The sequence below is a fragment of the Meriones unguiculatus genome, chromosome 7, assembly GCF_030254825.1.
Source record: "Meriones unguiculatus strain TT.TT164.6M chromosome 7, Bangor_MerUng_6.1, whole genome shotgun sequence".
In the NCBI taxonomy this organism is placed as follows: domain Eukaryota; kingdom Metazoa; phylum Chordata; class Mammalia; order Rodentia; family Muridae; genus Meriones; species Meriones unguiculatus.
The window spans coordinates 16,144,463-16,168,572 of NC_083355.1; the positions used below are offsets into that span (position 1 = coordinate 16,144,463).

General features: G+C 38.7%; 1 protein-coding gene across 8 annotated transcripts in view; it reads right to left on the bottom strand.

Moving 5' to 3' along the window:
* Window positions 1-24,110, bottom strand: part of Tanc2 (tetratricopeptide repeat, ankyrin repeat and coiled-coil containing 2) — a 304,530-nt gene that overhangs the window by 252,818 nt on the left and 27,602 nt on the right. For all 8 annotated transcript variants that reach the window (XM_060386550.1, XM_060386548.1, XM_060386546.1 and 5 more), the window contains exon 2: window positions 21,140-21,229. In XM_060386550.1, coding sequence (XP_060242533.1) covers window positions 21,140-21,206 — 67 coding nt within the window. In that variant the 5' untranslated portion in view covers window positions 21,207-21,229. The remainder of the gene's footprint in view (window positions 1-21,139; window positions 21,230-24,110) is intronic.

Below are 24,110 nucleotides of genomic sequence, written 5' to 3' on the forward strand. Positions count from 1 at the left end.
AGGACCCCTGTGCCCAGATATATTTGGTCCTTGTGGAGCTCCTGTCCTCTCCAGGTCATATTAACTCCCCCTTCTTTCTTATGATTCCCTGCACTCTGCCGAAGCTTTGGTTATGAGTCTTAATATCTGCTTTGATACACTGCTCAACATCCTTAGCCATCAGAGAGATGCAAATCAAAACGACCCTGAGATTTCACTTGACACGCATCAGAATGGCTAAGATAAAAAACTGAAGTGACAACACATGCTGGAGAGGATGTGGAGAAAGGAGAACCCTACTCCACTGCTGGTGGGAATGCAAACTTGTACAACCACTTTGGAAATCAATCTGGCGCTTTCGCAGACAATTAGGAATAGTGATTCCTCAAGATCCAGCTATACCACTCCTAGGCATATATCCAAAAGATGCTCAAGTACACAACAAGGACATTTGCTCAACCATGTTTGTAGCAGCTTTATTCATAACAGCCAGAACCTGGAAACAACCCAGATGTCCCTCAGTTGAGGAATGGATACAGAAACTGTGGTGCTTTTACACAATGGAATACTATTCAGCAATTAAAAATGAGAAAATCATGAAAATTGCAGGCAAATGGTGGGACCTAGAAACGATCATCCTGAGTGAGGTATCACAAAAGCAGAAAGACACACATGGTATATACTCACTTATATAGACCTATAAGATAGGATAAACATACTGAAATCTATACACCTAAAGAAGATAAACAAGAAAGAGGTCCCGGGGTAAGATGATCAATCCTCACTTAGAAAGCCAAATGGGATGGACACTGGATGTAGGAGAAAACAAGTAACAGGACAGGAGCCTACCACAGAGGGCCTCTGAAAGACTCTACCTAGCAGTGTATCAAAGCAGATATAAGACTCCCACCCTTGTCCTAACTCTCTGCCATCTGCTGGCTCGTAAGCCCACTTCCAGACCTGAAGGCAAGGAGCCCTCATTATGGGCAAGCAACTTTCTTTCCTAGGTAAACCACCTTTCCCTTCTTCACATCCTTTCTCCCTCCCTTTGCCAACAACAAAACCCACAGCCTAACTCCAAACCTGTAGCTGTGAACCTTCTTCATCTGTGATCCCCTTTTGCCTAGCCTGGCTCTAAAACCATCTTTGGTTTGGGAGCCATCTTTCCATGGTCCAATTAAGCAGCTGATGTACCAGTTTTACCTGGCCTACCTCAGGTCATGCATCTCCTGCATTGGCCTCGTCTAAGAAAGGCCAGATTACCACATCAGACACACAACAAAAGGACAAAGTTCCCATGCCCAGGTCAAAACATGATGAATGGCCATAACAGCATGTCTCCCATCAAACTCACTAGCTCTATATAAGTGTTCTCTAATAAGATTTAACTAACTTTCTACAACACATAGGTTATGTGGACAGAAAAATACAAAAACAGAGAAACCTCAGAATTAAATGACATCTTACATCAGATGGACCTAAGAGATTACTACAGAACATTCTACCTAAATGCCAAAGAATATATACATTTCTACTCAGAAGCACACAGACCACATCCTGGGACAGAAGGCAAACTTCAACAAATACAGGAAAACTAAAACAATCTTATGTATTATATCTGACCATTACACAATAAAACTTAAAATTGACAGCAAACAAAATTTTAGTAAGTGTACAAACATGTAGATATTAACTCATTACTTACTGAATAATGAATGGATCAAAGAAGGAATCAAAATATTCCTGGAACTAAATGGAAATGAAAACACAACACAACTAAATTACTGAGACACATTAAATGCAGTTCTAAGAGGAGAGTTTATAGCCCTAAGTGCCTACATTAAAGAAAATCAGAAAGAGCACATATAAATGATATAACTCAAGAATTTGGAAAAACAAGAACAAATCAAACCCAAATAAAGTAGATGGCAAGAAATAAACAAATTAAAGCAGAAATAAATGAAATAAAAAACAAAGAAGCAATTAACTTAAGATCTGGTTCTTTGAGAAGATAGGCAAGATTGACAAATTGTTGGCCCAAATAACCACAAAAAAGAGATGACCCATATTAACAAAGTCGGACACATTACAACAGACACCAAAGACATAGAGAATATTATAAGGGAATACTTTAAAAATCTGTATTCCATTAAGTTGGAAAACCTAAAAGAAATGGATGAATTTAAACCACCAAAGAAGAGGCCAACAACCTAAACAGACCCATAACAAAGGAGGCAATAAAAACAGTGATAAAAAGCCTTCTTAGTCCCTTGTGTATAGACATAAGAGCTTCTAGGATCCTTGACTCTTAAGGCAGAGACAATGAGTGTCTTTCTCTGTGTTAACAGTGTAACTGGTAGCCTGAAAGCCCTTGAGCAACTTCAGGATAGGACTGACCATGTGACTGGAGGGAACTCTCAGCATTATCCCTTTGAGCTCTGGGGAGGGTAAGAGGAATACACCAATGGCCAGCGATTTCGTCTATGTCTCCATAGCAGAATCTCTATACAAAACCCAAAGCAACAGGCAGAGTTCTTGGCCAATGAATGCATCACAATCAAGTGAAATACACCCACACATGACCAAAGTGGCTGTCACTATTTCCACAAGGACAACAGCTCCTGTGCTCAGGCTCCACCATCATCCACATCCCTTTCTGAGAGATGCCCTTTGCCAACCCTCACTCTATCTACTAATTTATGCCGTCTCTCTGCCACAGCTGATTTTCATTAATGGGCACCTTATCCAAAAGAAGATGATCACAGACTTACCAGGGTTTTAACTACCGTGGTCTAAAGGTTAATACCAGATCTGAGTTAGACCAGAGTTAATTCATCCACAGTCCTACTGCATGGATCTTATAAATTTGGTCTATGTTTCACTCTTGGTGCCTGAATCGTAAGATGTCAGGAGTTAAGTTCCATTATTTGAACTGAATTAATATTGAAAATTCATGCAAAGCCAGGAAAAATGTAAGAATTAGTAAACAGAAGAAATGGCAGCCAAGCAGAGTATCATGCTACCTTCAGTAAATGTGTCAAACTGTCTCACAATTTCATGGATATACGCAGTACTGTCACCGCAAACTTCCGTTCCCCATTTGTGGAACTGGCTAGCTACTCTGAGGGCACAATGATAATTACCACCTCCTCCCCACTTCAGTATTTCATATAATGCAGGCCCATAGTAGGTGCTCATTACATCATGTTTTAGAAACAGCAGCAGGAGGTAGAGCTGCCTGAGGTATCCCTACAGACTTCTGGAGACCTTGACTTGTGGCTTTGACACAGAAAATAATTTCAAAACCTTGTCCATCTATGAAGCAGAACTAGTTTAAATAAAGGTATTTTTAGGACAGAGTTTAGTATAAGGGTGAGAGGGCACTCGGGAGCAAAGACAAGCCACACAAACAGGCGCTTCTCCAAGAGTCATGGCTCCTTTGTTTTTAACGATAGTCACACAGGATTTTAGTGAGCTTCATAGGGTTCCTAAGACATCTAATGAGATCACAAGGTGTTTGTTTCCTAAGAGACTCTCATCAGGACTACATTGACAAAGTAAAAGTCAAACTACCAGGGAAGTCAGGATACCTTCACTGTAAACAGAGTTTACAAGTTAACTTGTTTGAGTTTCCCAGGAAATATCCAGGGAAAGAAACAAGGCCTCTCCAGTTTAGCGCAGCCCTTATATCTGGTTTGTTGCTACTTTAAGAAATTTCTTTATAAATGAATATTCTTTTCATTACCAGCAACCTTCACAACAAATGGGGTTATTTGTTCTGGAATTCTTGCTGGTAAGAAGCCTCAATCAAGCACACTGATGAGGGGCTCCATTCCCATCCCATATCTTCATAATTTTCATTGTCTATCTATCCTGACTCAACCAGTAATCTAAAATGCAAACAAAGATGACACAAAGAAGAGGAGAGGGAGAGAAGACATGCTTAAGCAGTAGGCAACAGTGCCTTCTCAGCTCTAGAGCACAGCACTATTAGACCTGGTTCATTAGGCACTTGGCCATCCACTTTCAAGAGAAGAACAAAGAATGACAAAATAACACAGTATTCTCAGAAAAGAAATGACTGTGCTGTCTACCAAGTGAATAATGCCAGGTGACAGAATAAGGTATGCAATACATTTTTTGGAGCAATACAGTTAGATATTATGTCAGAATTTTTCAGTTGTCCTACCACCAACCTCCTTCAATATTACTTTTTTTTCTCTCTCTCAGTAAACATACTCAGCCCGTTAAACAGACATACCCATGTCTTTTGGTTATAGGATGAAAGATGAAGTAAAAGTGGCCAAACCGTCCCCAAACAAAAACAAACAGAAATCTTTGTTACTAATATTTGAAACTGAAAAGAAAGATGGCCCTTAGAAATACATTGTACATCTTTTAAAAAACATGTTTTCCAAAGAAAAATTAAGTGGAAATCTCCCGTCTCTTTTTCCCCACCCCCCAGCTCTAAGAACAATCGTGGAAACCTATCTTTTAGAGTGATCAGGTGTTACTTTCCCAGGCCTATCACACTAAAACCTTATTGCCTAAGGCCTAGACCTTGGTTTGCAGATCAGAAAGTAACTCTGGGGATCTTCTAGGTGGAAAAATTCAGTTTTACACAACAGTTCTATATGTCTGAAATCTTCATATCAAGTTAGTTATAGAAATTCTTCCTGTTTTTCTCATATTTGTACAAATTTGAGTTTGTACTTCTGATCCTTGTTACATAAGTGTTTTGTTCTTGTTTGGTTGGCTTTTAAATGCTATTTTAATTCTTTTAGTTTTTATTTATAGTTATGCATGTCTACATGTACTTAATACACTTGTGAATGGGAATGCCCAGAGTCCAGAACTCTTGAGATCAGACCCCCTTGAGTTCAAGTTACAAAAGGTTGTAAACTGCCCAGTGAGTGCTGGGAACTGAACACTGATCTGCCACAGTAGCCAGTGCTCTTAACCACTGAACTACTCCGGCCCCCTATTTTTATCTTTAATTGTCACATTTTTCATGATTTAGTATGGACATTTGGAAACTTCATAAAAGTTGCATAACCATATTTACATATTTAATTTAAAGCACAGAATTCCTCATCAGACCTTGTGTTCAGGCTTCTGTGTAAAAGAGCTAACTATTTATATATTTTATTTATATATATGTATATGCCTATATACATATATATAAGAAACCCATAAGAAAATTAGCAAATAAAGTGGCAGACTTCATGCTGGCCAGCTACTTCTTTTTTTTTCCCCCACTTCCTTCTTTAATGCTAACAGGAACCTGGCTTTATTATTTTAGGTAGCTCCTCCCAGGAAAGCTACAATTGTCCTCAACCTTGGGATGGAATCCTTGATTAGCAAAAGAATCTTAGTAACAGTTGCAATTCCATTCACTGGTTAAAAAATAAAGATTACAGGATACAATTTGGCTAATAGGATATAAGGTAAGTGGGTGAGGGACAATGGTGGCTTTCAGAACAGTCTTCTTTAATCCTAAAAGGGGCCATGTAAGAAAAGGCCACTGCTGATGAGACCTGATGGACTAGGATCAGAGAAGAGGGGAGGAGGACCTCCCTTATCAGTAGACTAGGGGAGGGGCATAGGTGGGAAAAAGGGAAGGAGGATGGGACTGGAAGGGGAGGAGGGAGGGAGCTACGGGGGGGGGTACAAAGTGAATAAACTGAAATAAATAAATAAATAAATAAATAAATAAATAAATAAATAAATAAATAGATGGAGAAGCAGTGGCTTTTGAAACTTTAGATCAAGGGTTCTCAACATTCCTAATGCTGTGATCCCTTAACACAGTTCCTCATGTTGTGGTGAGCTCCAACCATAAAAATTACCTTCACTATTTTGTTATTATTATGAATTATAATGTAAATATCTATGTTTTCCACTGATCTTAGCTAACCCCTGTGAAAGGGTTGGTTGAACCCAAAGGGGTTGTGTTCCCCAGGTTGAGAACTGCTGCTTTTGCTATGAGTTAAGAGCCACCGAGGCAGTACACACAGCTCCTGTTAAGATGCAAGTGCAATCCCTTTGAGACAGTCACACCCAACAGTGCTCCTTCTCCTTTCCTAGGTACCTTTCTATCAAACCCACATTTAAGTCTACTCATGTACACAGGGTTTGAAGTGAGCTTTTATAGCTTAGGGCCGGGGGGTTTCAAATGGGGTATTTGGCAGGCAAAATAGGTGGGGTTATAGGAGTAGGACAAACAGGATAGTCCTAATGACCTCTTGAAATAAAGACATGGTTGCAAAGTGGACATAACAAGGTAGACACAGTCCTAACAAGGTGTCATAGTCATAACAAGTGTCATTAAGTGGTCATAGAACTTTTTGAAACACAGGTAGGGTTGTAGGATGGTGATAAACAACTTTTTGAAGAAAAGACATGATTTTCATTCCTGAAAAGGCAGTATAGAACCATTTGTAGTTAGGATTACAGGTGGGGCATAGCCCAGTCCTAGAGAAAAAGCAGTTACTCACAAACAGGAATGAACCTGTTTTATCTTTTTTTTTTTTTTTTTAAGATGGCATTTAAGTCTAAGATGGAGGCAGGCTGGTTCTTCACCACCTTTGTAATCCTGGATTACATGTGTGGGTCACCTTATTTGAGGGGGTAAAGAAAGGGTGTTGGTTGGCCGGGTTGGCTTTGAACCACTTATGGATGAGGATGACCTTGATCTCCTGACTTTCTGCCTCCCAAGTGTAGGAGGAGTGCACAAAGAGTGCCCATAAAAAAAAAAAAAAGGCATGAGACCCCCTAGAACTACAGTTACATGCCGGTGGTTGTGAGCAGACATCTCTGGGGACTGAACCCAGAAACTCCAAGATGAACAACAGTGCTCTTAACGGCTCAGCCATCTCTCCAGCTCCTTCTATGTCCTATTTTACTAAATGTGACAATCCCCATTTCTATCCACCTCTTGCAAATAACATAATATTGTTATGGCTGAATATTATTCATACATACATACACACCTATTCTAGTGTCTTCATGTAAGGGGGGGAAGGAGGAGGGAGGGGGGTGAAGAATGGAGAGAGGAAAGGAGAAGAGAGAGAGGCTAAGTATATGTTAGGGATAACTAGATCTTAGAGTAGTACTCTTTTTAGCTGTTTATATTCCTATCAGTGAAGCTCGAAGGTTCTTTCCCTCTATGAGGTATGTCCTCTATACCTCATCTGAATGTATGGTTATTTCTTTCTATGACAGTCATTCTGACTTGGGTTAGACGGACTCTCACAATGAGGTCTTGTTTTGTTTGGAGTTATATAGGATATTATGCAGCCCAGGCTGGTCTCTAACCTTTTATGTAGCCAAATATGAGCTTGCACTTTGATCTTCCTGCCTCTGTCTCCTGAGTGCTTGGGGTGACATGGACACACTGCCAGTTCATGTGTAGTACTGGGGATCTTACAGCTCAAGATGATCAATTTTTTTCTTATGGTTATTTTGGCTATTTAATTCCTCTTTTGAGAACTGTCTGATCAATTCATTTACCCACTCAGTGACTGAATAATTTGGGAGGGGGTAATTTTTATTTTTTTCAATTCTTTATATAGTCTAGACATTAATTCCCTGTTAGGTGAATCTGCCAAAGATTTTTTTTTCCATTCTTTAGGCTGTGTCTTAATTTAATGGACTGTTTCTTTTGCTGCACAGAACCTTTTTAATTCTGTGCAATCCCGTTTATCAATCCTTGATATTATTTCCTGGGCTACTGGACTCATTCTCAAGAATTCCATGTTATGTCTGCATCTCAAAGTGGTTTATGTGTTTTTCTCTGGTGGTTTCAAAGTTTCATTGAGATCTTTGATATATTTTGAATTTATTTTTATATAAGTAAAAGAGTCTATATATGAATAGTCAATATGTTTAGCACCATTTATAAAAGAGCCTATCTTTCCCCAGCATCTTTGTCAAAAGTCAGTTGCTTATAGCTATGTGGTTTATTTATCTGTCTCTTTTTTGAAGGTCCTTTATTCTGTGTCATTTTTTTTTTGTCTACATATGTTTTTGTGTCAGTACCAATCATGCTGTCTTATTACTATACAAAAGTTGCATACAGGTATTAGAATATGCTTCAAATTACTCTTTTGCTCATATTGCTTTGGTTATTTGGGCTTTAATGGATTCATATAAAGTTCTTATTGTATTTATTTTATTTATGTGAAGAACATCATTGGGATTTTTGATGGGTATCACACTGAAGTTATGGAGCATTTATAGCAATATAGCTATTTTAACCACATTAATTTTGCTAATAAATGAACATGAGAGATCTTATCCTGTTTTAGGGTTGCCTTCAATTTCTTTCTTTGATGTTCAAGTTTTCTTGTAGATAGATATTTTTAATCTCTTTGATTAGGGGTAAATTCCTAGTTTACTTTGTTTTTGAAGCTATCATAAATAAGATTTATTTCCACTTTCTTAGCATGTTCAATTATGGTTTTATTGAAGAGTTAATGATTTTTATATTTATTTTTCAATCTGCTACTTTGCTGTAAGTGTTTATCAGATTCAAGAGGTGTTTGATGATGTCTTTAGGACCTTCTAAGTAAAGGAAATTCTATCACATGCAAATAGAGTCTTTATTTTTCACTTGTACCCTTTTGGGGGAGTTGATTTATTTGACAGTATTGCTGTAAAATCCAGGCTAGCCTGAAATTCATTATGTAGCCTTAAACTCATGACAATCCTCCTGCCTCATTCTTTCAGGTGTAGGAATTATAGGAGTCAGCCACCACACCCAGTTCCTATTTGTATTAACTTTCATGTCTTTTTTCTTGCCTTACTGCTCTGGCAATGCATTCAAGAAATATACTGAACAAGAAAAGGGTGGACATCCTTTTCTCAATTCTGGCTCTAGGAAATATATTCAGTATAATGGAGGCTATAGCTTTTACTACGTTGACATATGTTTCTTCTGTGCTTTTTTCTCGAAGGCATGTTGAACTTGCTTACAGGCTTTTTCTGCATCTATGGACATTCATGTGATGACCATATCTGATCTATTATGTCCCATGTATTGAGAGTTGCTACTCTAGTTCAAAGTGACTCAAATATCCATGTATATATACACACACATATATACATACATAATATGTACATACATATGTATGCATGTATATATAATAGCAAAAGACTACAATAATCTGATTCTCCCAGAAAATTAGCATCAAATGAGAGACATTCATTATGAAATATTATGTTACTATGGACTAAGGATAGAAAGCAGAAAAGAGTTATCTATCTATTCCTAGTAAAAATCCTTTGTCTGCTATTGACTATTCCGTTATCAATCTTACAACAGCTATAAATGTTGCTTACTATAGTCTTTCCTAATCAAAACTATAGGTCCCTCCAATTAAAATCTGTAGTGAGTAAATAAGGAAATCATCTAAAATTTTTCAATATTATACATTTTTCAAACTAATACAACTATTTACTATAATGCTTGCATATAATTTTGATTGAAGAACTTAACATCATTCGTAGTAAATATTTAATAAACATATGCTGTCTGGGCCCTGTAGGTCAAGCCTACAATCAGAGTTACTTGGGAGGTTGAGGCAGAAGGATTGAGTACAGGATCGGCTACAGAGGAAGTTCAAGGCCATTCTGAGCAACAAAGTAGCATTCCCTACCTCAGAATACAAAGTAGGAAAAAGGTAAGGGGTACAGTGCTTGCCTAGCATATAGAGGCCCTACACTGGATGCCAAAGACCACAGTAAACAAATACTGGATGAATCTGAATTAGCTGTATGACAAGAGGAAGAAAAGTGTTATTCCAAGTTTAAAAATTCATATCAAGGATATTTTAACACTATATAGTCATGTAAAGACAGTAAAAAAAGTTCATAGAAAAGTGTTATATTTATTAAATATTTTAACCACTATTATTTCACGAATGAAATATACTACAGACTATATTAACTTGCATTTTCATGAGGAGTTTGAGTTACAGAATTACATGCCCAAAATGTTATTTTGGTATAAAGATTACTTTGAGTTAAAGGGACTTTGAAAACAGCAGATACAGGAAGGACATTTTGACTTTCATTTTTCTTCTGTAAAAAAGATAAAACTTCAATATGAAAGGTACATTATATATACCAAGATAAAAGCAGCATTCTTATCACCAGAGATGGGAAGCTGCTACTAAAGGAGCCTGTGCAAATTTTGTTAAACTAATCTTTATCTTCCTACCTTCTTCTCCACAGTTAACTGGATTAACAGTCCTAGCCCAAACCTCTGAAGTCTTATGAGCACAATTTACTCTTCTTCCTCCAACCTTGTACATACATGTGCTGGCTCTAATTCTCAATATCTGCATATTCCTATGGGGGCCTCCATGAACGTGCAGAACTCACTCTCTCGCTCCCCACCCACCCCGTAAATGTGCGTGTCACGTTGTTTGAGGGGCATATATGTGTGGAAGTGTACTTGCACAGATGTGAGAGTGAGTGTGGAGGCCTACAGCCTTCCTCTACTGCTCTCCACCCTATTCACTGAGACAAAATTCCCAGAGCATGCACACTAGCCAGCCCAGCAGGAACAGTGAGCTTCAGGTCCAAGGAGAGACTGAGACTCAAGTGAATAAGGCAAATGTGAGATAAAGTAGGACAACTAACGTTCCTAACATCCTCCTCTGACTTCTAGGAATATACACCAGCACACGTGTGCACACACACAGAACCAGAATTCTTATGGCAAAATAGATTGCAGAAAATCAAAGAAAGACAACATTCCAGGTCAAAGAACTCTAAATCTGGAAAGTATGCTGGCCTATTTTATTTAGGGAGTCAAATAAATCCAAAAGAGAAGAAATCCATAGAAATAAGGTGAGAATAAGTATAGAACCTACTTTTAAGACTGGAGGGGTTTTTTTTGTTTGTTTGTTTGTTTCTAGTTTTCTTTAAAGTAACCCTGAAACTAAAAATGTCTATTTATAGATATATACTACAGGTATCCTGGAAGACAAGGAGTCCATGGTTGCTATGGATGGAACTTGTCAGCTAGGTCTACTCTGTGAACTAATATTTCCCCCCCAAAAATTTTTTTAACGACAGTGTATTTTCATTTCTGTATATCACCCACTTCTTGTTGTTATCAACATTTGGTTATTATGAGTTCATAAATGGAGTAGATATGTAGACATTTTAACAACATTTCTATAAATAAAATAGTAACAGCCATGGAACTGCACACCTATCATCCCAGCACTTGGGAGGTGGTGACAAGAAAATTGAAGTGTAAGCTCTGTCTTAAAAAAGGAGAGGGGAGGAAGAATGAGGGTGAATATGTATGAGTGTATATAAGATTATACATAAGGAGACCATGGAAGGTACCACAAACTTGTAGAAGCACAAACCTATAACTGTTTCTTTTTGTTTTGTTTTTAATTTGAGCCAGTCATGGTGGCATACATCTATAATCCCACCACTCAGGAAACTGAGGCAAATGGTGACAAATTTAAGGCTAATCCACATTAAAAAGAGGGTTTTTTAACTTAAAATATTTTAAAACATTAACAAAAAAACTTGATATATTCAAGAGAAAAACTTTATAATTATTAAAGCTATTATTTACCTTAGTAAAAGCACCATTATAAAATGTGTTATAAAAATAGACCATTAGGGGCGCCCTAGTAAGGGGGACAGGGGCTGTCTCTGACATGAACTCAGTGGTGGGCTCTTTGATCACCTCTCCTTAAGTAGAGAACAGTCTTACCAGGCCACAGAGGAAGACTATAAAAGACACTCCTGATAAGACCTGATAGGCTAGGGTCAGATGGAAGGGGAGGAGGACCTCCCCATCAGTAGACTTGGGGAGGGGCATGGGAGGAGATGAGGGAGGGAGGGAGGGAGGGAGGGAGGGTGGGATTGGGAGGAGATGAAGGAGGAGGCTACAGTTGGGAAACAAAGTGAATAAATTGTAATAAATAAAAAATTATATTAAAAAAAGACCATAGGAGAGGCAAAAACTAGACCATTAGAAACAAAATAAGATGTTTAATTTATTCCTTAAGTATTTTTATTCATTGTATACTCTCAAATTTATTAATATAAAAGTATAAATAGTATAAATGATATATACTTGGATTTGTTTGTGTTTTGTTTTTGAGACAGGGTCTCACTATGTAGCCCTGGCTGTCCTGGGATTCACCAAGCTGGCTTCAAACTCACAAAGATCCACTTGCCTCTGCCTCGGAGTTCTGGGGTTGAAGGCATATGGCATAATACCATGCTTATGAGTTGATTGTTAACTGATCTTCAGCAATAATGCCCAATTATATCAGTTTAAATGGCTTAATTTCATCTTTTTCAAATTTTTGCTTTTTACTGAGGAACATTTAGCAAGGCACCCTTGCTAATCCTTAAAAGTGCCATCCTGCTCTGAGATGGGCCAAACTAGAATAGGAAAATAAATAAATAAGTAAATGAAAGTCTGGGGTCAGGTAAAGTCCTTTCTCTTTAAAATGACAGAGGGATGGAGCACACTGACTTCTTCATCAGAAAGCTTTCCCTGCTTTAGTGTCAAGACATATGTAATGCAACTCTAGTGAGAGGAAACGGGGCCAGCTGCCTGCCTCTGGCTGAGGACCAACACAGAACAGCCCTCTGAAACTGCCAGCAGTCACTCACTGCAATACACCTATTAAGTGGCAAGCAATCACTCTAACTGGCACAGGAAAGGATGACACAGAAAACGGTGTGACCGCTTACAATTGGCAAAGCAGCTTTGGTTTTAAAGTACCTTGCCTAGAGTCACACTTAGTAATTGGATCTTAACAGGAATGTGTTTTACTCTAATAACACTCAATCTTAAAATATTAAAAAAAAAATACTTGCTGAGTTTGGTGATACACATCTTTATGTAACTGCAACAGCTGGGAGACTGAGGAGAGTACTGGTACAAGTCTGAGACCAGCCTGGCTACAAGGTAATTCATTCAACCCTTAAAAACAATAAATATATGTTTGCATTGGTCATTTATGAAAGCTTTATCAAAGAACTTCCATTAGCACTAAAAAAATCATTATGTTAATCTCAAGTGCCTTATAAAAGCTGAGGATGGGGAGAAAGTACTATGAATGGAAATTCATTTCCTTTAAATTATTTTTAAAATGAGTCACAAAAAAAAGGCTTGTGTTGATAGCATAAACTCTACAGTTTTCTCTGTCTTCCTTTACAATCAGTATGATAGAAACTATAAACTCTATAAGTAACAATCTATAACAGTAGACAGTGAAAAAATCTTTAGGCTAAAATATTACAGTGTGCCACTAAAAACTTATAGTATCAAACTGTTTTATTAGAGTCCTAAGGAAAAGTAATCCTCATGTTATAATAAGGATACATTTTAAATGATCCCAGGAAATGAAGGTAATAATACGGGAAAGAAAATTTAGTACATGTTTCTAGATAGCAAACCACTAAACAGATAGTCATGATGTATTAAATGGGCCTGAAACAATGCAATGCAGAAACTATCCAGTCTCCAGCCAGAAACTCCACACACACACACACAAAAAAAAATTTCCTCATTCTTTTCACTTCCCAGCCACTGTAGTAACCGCACTTGATCACCTCATCACATACCCTCTACCTCTATATTCCTACAGTCACTTCTTTAGCCTTTTTATCATCACAGTAGCAGTGAGATCCCTGTGATCCTTTGTTTCTTTCTTTGTAGACATGTTTTGATACGCTGCCCAGGCTAGTCTGTAATGGCTAGGCTAACATCCCCTGCCTCAGCCTTCAGAATAGCTGTAGTTACAGCTGTGTGCCACTGTAATGCTGGCAACACAGTTACTTTCTTTAAAATGTTATTCACTCATAAAACAAACATTACTAAGTGCCTGCTATGTGACAAACAGGACACAACAGTTGAAAACAAAATGAACTGGCCAGGCATGGTGGTGCATGCCTTTTAGTACCAGCACTAAGTGGCAATTCAAGTCTAGCCTGGTCTATTTAGCAAGTTCCAAGCCACTTAGGACTACGTAGTAAAACCCTGTTGAAAAAGAAAAAGAAACTCCCATCCTGTTTCCTCTCTTCCACCACTTCTGGTATCTATTCCTGTTTGCCATTCTGAATAAGATTTGAGCATCCTTCCTAGGATCCTCCTTAGTATTTAGCTTCTTTAGATCTGTAGATGTCTATCCTATACTATATGGCTAATATCTGCTTATAAGTAAGTGTATACCATTCCTGTCTTTCTGTTTCTGGGTTACCTCACTAAGGATGATCTTTTCTAGTTCCATCTATTTGCCTGCCAATTTCACGATTTCCTTGTTTTTAATAGCTGAGTAGTATTCCATTGTGTAGATGTACCACAGTTTCTGTATCTATTCCTCCGTTGAGGGACATCCAGGTTGTTTCCTTGCTATTACAAATAAAGCTGCTATGAACATAGTTGAGCAAATGTCCTTACTGAATGGTGGGACATCTTTTGGGTACATGCCTAGGATTAGTGTAGCTGGATCTTGAGGTAGTGCTATTCCCAAAAGCTGGGTGGAAGCAGACTAAAGTCACACAACATGGCACAACCTCCCTGCCCTGTGTTGTCATGCCCCTTGTCCCTTTACCTTGTCACCATGTCAGCTCTTTAAATCAGAGCTCACAGTTCTCACAGCGCTCACATTTGTCAACACCCAGTAATTCTAGTGCATCAAGCAATCCCCAAGAAAGATAGAGAATGCAAAAAAAAGAGAGAAAGATAAAAAAAAATTCATCATAAAATGTATGTTCCTAAAGTAAAGACAAATAACAAAGCAGAAAAAATAAGACATATATACGATGTAAAAAAAAAAATAAGTAACAGCTACTACAAAGACAATAAAGACAAAGGGCCAGGTGGTGCACGCCTGTAATCCCAGTACTCTGGGAAGCAGAGACAGGCAGATCACTGTGAGTTCAAGGCCAGCTTGGTCTACAAAGTGAGTCCAGGTCAGCCAAGGCTACACGGAGAAACCCTGTCTCAAAAAAAATGAGAGGGGGGAAGGGTCCAGCAATAAAGAGGAATGGGAAAAGGGGACAGTGTTAGAGCTGATGATCAGCAAAGACCTCTATGAGAAGATGACATTTGAGTTATGGCCTTAATGAAGAAAGGGACCTAACTAAAATAAGGAGCAGCAAGTATAAAAGACTAAGTGGAGAAGGCACATGTCTCAAAAAGAGTGAAGGGAGGCAAAAAGAGTTACATGAATGGTAGCTCAGTATTCAAGTGGGTTCCCTAGTAAGGGGGACAGGAATTGTTTCAGACATGAACTCATGACCTTCCCCTCCCCCCTGAGGGAGAAGCAGCCTTGCTAGGCCACAGATAAGGACATTGCAACCATCCTGAAGATACCTGATAAGCTAGGGCCAGACGGAAAAAGAGGAGGACACCCCCTCTAAGTGGACTCGGAAGGGGGCAGGGAGGAGATGAGGGAGGGAGGGGAGGATTGGGGAGGAAAGAGGGAGAGGGCTACAGCTGGGATATAAGTGAATGTATAAGATTATTTAAAAATTAAAAAAAATATTTAAAAAAAGAGTTACATGAAATAAAGTCAAAGGCAATTAAAGAAATACAAAACAACACAGCCCAATATTGGTTTCTTATTTAAAGACGATTTCACCTGTGTGCTAAACACATGCACTATCACTGGGCTACACATATCCCCACAGCCACTAGCCAGATAATGTTAAGCTAAAGGTTCTACCTCTCACCCATAAAATGGAGTGTTATTCGCTATAAATTGAAACAAGGCAACACATGTCAGAGCTATCTTTGCTTGTGACACACAGGACACTTGTGAATGTAAGGGGCTGTTATCCAACACATGCTTTACTGAAGACGGTTCTGGCCACATGACCTCCTTACATTCTCTTCCAGTGAAACGGAAATACAGACGAGTAAATAAAATGTAGAGACAGTGTAAACAGCAGGAGTAACAAGAAGCATACATGCATTTCTGATCCTTGGGATAACTAAACTGTGATAAACATGCTTGAAGTTGCCAAAATAAGCTAATGCAAGACAACTGAAAGTATATAAATGCTGGTTTATTGGAGGCAGCTCTTGGCTGCCATGCAGAGGAAGAGGGAGGGGCAGTACATGGGTGGGGGGGAGAAGAGGGAGAGGAAGAGAGAGGAAATGCAGAAAGAAGGGAGAGTAAGGGAGACAAGAGAGGAGAAGCAAAATGTCTGGATTATATAGTGAAGGAGGAGGGAAAGAAGCCCCTGCCCCTGGGCTGGAAAGTTCAGGGTAGAGGGGGTATGCTAGCCACGTCCTGCAGCAGGTAGGAACTAAGGGATGCTGGGAGAAGGACAGCAAACTATAGCAGGGAAGCACTTCCGAAAGCTTATGAAACAAGGCAAAGTATTTCCCTGGACTTCACATTGGGAAGACAGGTAATAAACACTCTAGTAGAGTAGGCAAAAGAATGATCACTGTAGGGGCTGGAGAGATGGCTCAGGGGTTAAGAGCACTGGCTGCTTTTCCAGAGGTCCTGAGTTCAATTCCCACCACCCACATGGTGGCTCACAACCATCTATAATGAGATCTAGTGCCCTCTTCTGGCGTGCCTGCATACATGCAGGCAGAGTGCTGATTAAATAAAATCTAAAAAAAAAAAAAAAAAAAAAAAGAAGAAGTTAAGATTCTGGGGCTGGAGAGATGGCTCAGAGGTTAAGAGCACTGGCTGCTCTTATAGAGGTCCTGGGTTCAATTCCCAGCAACTACATGGTGGCGCATGACCATCTATAATAATGAGATCTGGTGCCCTCTTCTGGTGTGCTGGTGTACATGCAGACAGAACACTGTATACATAATATATAAGAAAGTAAATAAATGAAAGAATGATCACTGTAAGCCAGAGTGAAATATAAGTGCAACTCTGATGGCAGAGTATGATTTTGTTTTAAAGTGACTCAAGTATAAATGGCAGTTCTATCCCAGACAAGGTCAGTGTCATGATTACGGAGAAAACATAAAGAGTATAGAAATTAGGACAGGTCAGGTCCTACTAAACTATGTTTCTAGTAGTTCTTCCTAAAAATTGAGCTGGAAACAAGGCTCAATGGTAGAGTGCTTGCCCAGCATGTGCAAAGCTGAGCTTAGTCTTTAGTACACAGCCCTTCTCAATAAAAGTTGGGGAAAAGAGCAAGTCAGAGAAAACAGTTTATTTACTCCTTAACTCAACTGTTATGAATTTTAGGGTCACGTTCATGATTGTGAGAACATCTAGAAAAATTTTCTTATGTATGAGCTGTTCTAGCAAATAAACCTGAGAAGACAGTGTAGGAAATTCCAGTAGTTAGAAGTACCAGGAAGAAGTTGAGGGTAATGAAATTTAGAATTGGCAGCAAAAGTGGAAGGTAACTTGCTTGTGCTTGCTCCAGATAGAGTTAGTTTGGCTGAATGGAAACTATCCAGCCAATGTCTACCAAAGAGCTGAAATACCCTGCAGCCACAACACTGATGTCCGCAAACTGAAAATATGTTTTTCTTTAGTTGGTGTAGAAGTTTCTCTCAAAATAAGAATAATAAGGAAACCAACAAGTATTTGTAAATTAGTAAGTGTAACTATATGAAAATCAAGAAGTTTCAATGCAAATTACACTTGAAATTCGTTATCACTCAATAATGAATATACTACCAATGTAAATTCATAAACTAAAGAGAAATCAGGTTGAAAACACTATAAAAAGTACAAAAAAAGTCTAATATCCTCTATTAACAGCAACAAATCATATGCATTTATGTTCAATACTATCTCCCCCCAATTTTTTTTTACCTAAAAAGCCTGAATTACTCTCCCATTCTTTAAAAATAAAAAAACTGAACATACATACAACTATAACAACAAAAACCTTAATAAACTTTAGCACTTACAAAAATACTCAATTTGCATTTCCCAGCCCTCAGCTCTGCCTGCACTCCTAGAGGCCTGTGGCACCAGGGACAACCAAATGAGACCCCTCCCACCCAACCTCCTGCCTGCCAGGTCCCGATGGGGCAAGCCCAGAAGCTGTGAGCTATGCCCTGAACTCCATTTCCAGGCCCACAGCTCTGCCTAGAATCCCAGAGGCCTGACAGCACCAGGGACAACAAGGTAAAAACCCTCCCCTTTCTGGAGGTGTCATCATCTCTGATCTCAAGCTGTACTACAGAGTCATGGTAATAAAAACTGCATGATATTGGCATAAAAACAGACAGGTTGATTAATGGAATCAAACTGAAGAACCAGAAGTAAATGCATATACCTATGGACACTTAATTTTTGACAAAAAAAAAAAAAAAGGAAAGAAAGGCAAAATCCTACAATGGAAAAAAGAAAGCATCTTCGACAAATGGTGCTAGTCTAACCAGATGTCTCCATGTAGAAGAATGCAACTGGATTCATATTTACACCCTGCACCAAACAAAAGTCCAAGTGGATCAAAGACCTTAACATTAAACTAGATACACTAAATCTGATAGAAGAAAAAGTGGGGAAGAGCCTTTAACTCACTAGCACAGGAGACAACTTTCTGAACAGAACATCAACAGCTCAGGCTCTAAGATCAACAATTAAATGGGACTCATGAAACTGAAAAGCTTCTGTAAAACAAAGGACACCGTCAAAAGGACAACACAGCAGTCTACAAAACAGGAAAAGATCTTCACCAACCCAACATCTAACAAAGGGCTGATATCCAAACATATAAAGAACTCAAGAAATTAGACAGCAACAAACCAAATAATCCAATTTAAAAATTAGATACAGACCTAAAAAGAGAATTCTCAACAACAACAACAAAAAATCTAATGACCGAGAAACACTTAAAAGAAATGTTCAATGTCCTTAGTCATCAGGGAAACACAAATAAAAACAATCCTGAGATTCTATGGCTAACATTAAAAACTCAAATGACAGCTCATGCTCGCAAGGATGTGAAACAAGGGGAACCCTCCTCCATTGCTGGTGGGAGTGCAAACTTGTACAACCATTTTAGAAAACAATTTGGGGGTTTCTCAGAAAATTGGGAATAGTTCTACCTCAAGACCAGCTATACCACTCATGAGCATACACCCAAAAGATACTCCACTATACCACAAGGGACTTGTTCAAATATGTTCATAGAAGCTTTATTTGTAATAGGCAGAAACTAGAAACAACCCAGATGCCCCTCAACCGAAGAATGGAAAAAAAAAGTGGTACATTTACAAAATGGAATACTATTTAGCTATTAAAAATAATGGCATCATGAAATTTGCAGGCAAATGGATGGAACTAGCAAAGATCATCCTGAGTTAGATAGCCCAGACTCAGAAAGACACACATGGTATGTACTCATAAGTAGAGATTAGCCATAAAGTACAGGATAACCATACTACAATCCACAACCCCAACAAAGCTAAGTAACAAGGAGGACCCCAAGGAGGATGCCTGAATCTCACTGAGAAGAGAAAATAAAATAGACATGAGCATGGAGGGAGGGGGGAAACTGAGTGGGAGAGAGTGTGGGGAGGGGAAGAGGGATCAAGTGGGAGGATGGCAGTAGGAGAAAGAACTGGAATTGATACAGGGCAGCTCTAGGATGAACTAGAAACCTAGGACAATGGAAACTCTCAGGAATCTTTAGAGGGTGACTAAGACTCCTAGCAATAGGGGATATGGAACCTGTAATGGCCAATTCCTGTAACCAGGCAAGACTTCCAATGGAGGAATGGGGACACCAACCCAGCCACAAACCTCCAACCGATATTTTTTTTTTCTGCCTAGAAGAGGTGCAGGGAAAAAGAGGGAACAGAGATCGAGATCGAGGGAATGGCCAACCAAGGACTGGCCTAACTTGAGACCCACCCCATGGGAGAGAGCCAAGCCCTGAAACTATTAATAATATTCTGCTATGCTTGCAGACAGGAGCCTAACATAACTGTCATCTAAGTGGCTTTACCCAGCAGAAACAGATGCAGAGGTCCACAGCCAAACATTAGGTGGAGCTCAGGGAATGTTGTGGAAGACAAGGAGGAAGGATGGAAAGAGACAGAGAGGTCAAGGACACCACAAGAAAACCTACAGAATCAACTAACCTGGGCCCACAGGGGCTCACTGAGACTGAACCAACAACCAGAGAGCATGCATGGGACAGAATCAGGCCCCCTACACATATGTAACAGATGCACAGCTTGGTCCTCAAGTGGTACCTCCAACAGCAGGAGCAGAAGCTGTCTTTGACTCTGTGGCTGCCTTTGGATTCCTTTCCCCTAACTGGGTTCCCTTGTCTAGCCTCAATAAAATAAGACAAGCCCAGTCCTACTACAACTTGATATGCCAAGGGGAGCTGATATCCAGGGGAGGAGGCGCCTCCCCTTCTCTGAGGAGAAAAGAAAGGGTTTATGGGGAGATGGAAGGTGAGAGGGAGAGACTGGGAGGAGAGACGAGAGGGGAAGCTCTGATCGGGGATGTAAAGTAAATTAATTAATAAAAAATAAAATATATGCTCTAAGTCTGAAAAACCAATGATATAATACATATTTTTAAATAATCTCTTTTATTTCTGATATTCTAATTAAGTATTCTTATTTTGCTTGAAAAAAAAAACAAAACAAAAAAAAAACAACTCAATTCTTTTTGAGACTATATCTTTCCCTGTAGCCAATGCTGAGCTAAGACTAACTCACTAGGGAGTCAAGACCAGCCAGTCTTAAACTCATGATCCTGCTACGTCAGCCTCCAGAATGCTTCAATTACATGGTGTACCATGGAGCCTATAATTAGATCTTTCTGTATAAATCTGTGGGACAGTTCCTATTTTTAATGATTTCTTCCACTAAGAGTATCTATAAGTATAATAAATTCCTATGTTAAATTTAAAAATAAAACATAGCTCTAGAGTTTTTAATAAACAGATGTCCAGAACATCCTCTCATAAAATAGAAATAAGTACTTTTCCCTCACAAAGATTTCCTTTAACAGACTGTTGCTGACAAGTATTCAAGCATTCCTATGTTCTAATAAAGAATAAGGCAGTCTATAAGAATGTAAACCTTCCTAATAAACCTAATAAAGTGCTTAATAAAACTCCTAAGTGTGATAGCATTAGTTCAGATCCCTAAGATGGCCTGTACTTCTAAAATATCACGCAGAATAAGTGCAGGGCAGTCACTTACCACTTGACCTGTTTTTCCGACTTGATTTCCCACCAGTAAGAAGCATCTTGAGACTATTCCGAAACATGATTGTGCTCTTTTAATATAAAACTACAAAAAAAAAGGAAGAGTAAGTTTAACAACACATTTTTCCATTAAAAATACTTGTAAGTTTAATTTTTAAGACATACCAGCAATTAACTGTGTATATAGCTCTACCTTTTCCTTTTTCTTCTTTCTTTCTCTTTCCAATGCCAGCCAGAACCTAAGTATGCTTTTCTTGGCATGTTGGGCTTCATTCTTCCTCTAAAGCTCCCCTCCTCACCATATGGCTTCTTGTCCACCCTGTGACTGACCTGCACACTAGCTTAATTCAAACTACATGGCTTTTTCTGCCCTCTCACCTCCACTCTCTTCCTCAGGGAGCCACGAGGATTTACAGCTTGTTTACTCTGGGGGTTTTCTTTGAAAGTCTAATAAAACTACCCTTAAGCTTCCATGTGAAGGCATTCTTAAATTTTCTTATTAAACTCTGCATGGTGGCACACGCCTGTCATCCCAGCACTCAGAGAGGCAGAGGCAGGTAGATCTCTGTGAGTTTGAGGCCAGCCTGGTCTACAAGGTGAGTGCAGGACAGTCAAGGCTACACAGAGAAACCCTGTCTCAAAAACCCAAAAAACAAAAACATAAAGTTATTAATAAGACTAATAATCTCAATAAGGGATCCCGATTTCCCAAGTATCATATGGCAACCATGAATAGACTTCTCAAAGTTTCTAGTGACAACAGCACTGAAGATTCACAGAAATAATTAGGTAGCTATGAATACTTCCTACACTTCACTCAACCCACTAATTCTGGAACAACTTCCCTGTCTCCTCTTCCTCCTCTATTTCTACTTCCTCCCTCATTCCCTCCCCTATACACACACACACACACACACACACACACAATTTACAAAACTACACACTTCCTATCAACGAGCCAGAATTATTCCAACTCTGAAGACTTGAGCCGCTTCTCTACACTGCTCTGGGTCAAAAGAAAACCCAATTGTGCTTTTCATCACATCCCCTAGTACTTGTTGCAAAGACTCTGATTAAAAACTCATCTTCCTTTTGTTGTCTGCAAAGCTTTTCTTCTCTTTGTACTAAAGAATTATAACAATATTCTTGTGCATATTATATCCAAAAGTAAACAAAGCCTGTCTCTATATTCCTTCGTGGTCCAACTACTAAGCCTGAAGCCTGGCTATTCTTTTTTGCAAAAATTCTCTAAAGTGTTACCAGTTTTTGTGTGTCTGGTGAAGGAAACTGCACAAACATGAAGAACTTTTATCAACAGAAAATATCAGAGGCTGGAAAATGTGGAAAAGATTATTAGCGTCATATGCAACCCACTGAAAAGGTGTAGCATGTACATAACTGAAAATTCAAAAAGCATCAGAGAATTAGAAAAAAGTTATATTTGAAGTGATAAGAAGGAAGAAATTTCTAACTAATCAGATATATGAAGCTATGGCTGTAGAACAAACAAAACAAAAACACCATTTGAATAAGTGCTAACAGAAAGAAATATCTGAAAGAGCTAAACAAAATGCTGTATATTTAAAAATAGCATCAATCAGCAGACTGAGATGACTTAAAACAGAATTAAAGGCAGAAGACAATGGAAGACATCTTAAAGATTCTGACTAAACTCTGCATTGTTTGATGAAGATTAAGTAAAAACGTTGTTTAAAAAAAAAAAGATTGTGACTGAAAGTAGGTGCTAATCAAGAAGTCTTTCCTCAGGCAGGGGGATGGTTCAGCCTCTACAGGCACCTGCCACCAAGGCTAATGACCTGACTTCCATTCCTAGAACTTACATGACAAAAAGACAACCCACCACCTCTAGCTGCCCTCTGCCCTTTGCACAAGCATGCCCATATACTCACACAATAAAAATAAATGTTTAAAAAAACCTATCTAGATTTTAAAATTATTTGAAAATGAAATAAAAATTAATTTAAAAAAGCAAACCAAACAATTAATGACTAGCAGAAATACCAAAAAAAAAAAAAAAAGAATTCTTCCAATAGGAAAATAATACTTAAAAATCAGATGTGCAAGAAGAGTCACAGAACAAGTTAACATGTTGGTACATATGAACTGCAAAATAGTATCCATCTCAAATGCTTGACAACTTTGAGTGCTCTCTGTCACGAACAACTCCACATTTGGCTAAGGCCGAGGATCTGGCTTGCTTCCATGTATGTGGACCTATCTGCATTGCCCCCGTGGCACGCCTGGGTTGGCTACCCAGAGGCTATTTAAGCTGTGGGCTGGCTTTTCCCGGGGTCTGAGGATTGTTCAATGTTCCTGAATAAACTGCATTGAAAAAAAAAAAAAAAAAAAACAACTTTAAAAGGCTGGGGACGCATATCAGTGGTACAGAGCTTCCCGGGATACAGAAGGCCCCAGACTCAATCCCAGCACCACACTAAATAAAACACAGGCAGACTTAAAATGGTGACAACCTAAAAGGCACAAGTAGGGTAAATGAAATTAAAGTTTCTAGGATATCTTTTGTCTGGAAATAGTAATCCTATAATAATACTTTAATGTGATAATCTTCATCTGATGGAATTGGGAACGCAAAGATGAATGCGTCACAACTCAGCGGTATTTACTGCAGACTTACATATTGTATGTAAATTACCTCAAAAGAACAAAATAAACAGAATTTGAACGCTAATGATTTTATGCTTAAATGTTTAGCAAGAGCATACCAATGAGTACATTTTACTTTGAAATAAATAAAAAATGATATAGACAGATGAAAACATTCAGAGCCAGATATAATATAAAAGCAATCACAGCAAAATGCTAATTGGGTATGTGGTGCACACCTTGCACTGCAGCACTTGAGACAGAGGCAGGTAGACCCTGTCTCAAACACAAGACAAGCAACCCCCAAGACAATCAAGCAAAACTGTTCACAATATACTTTA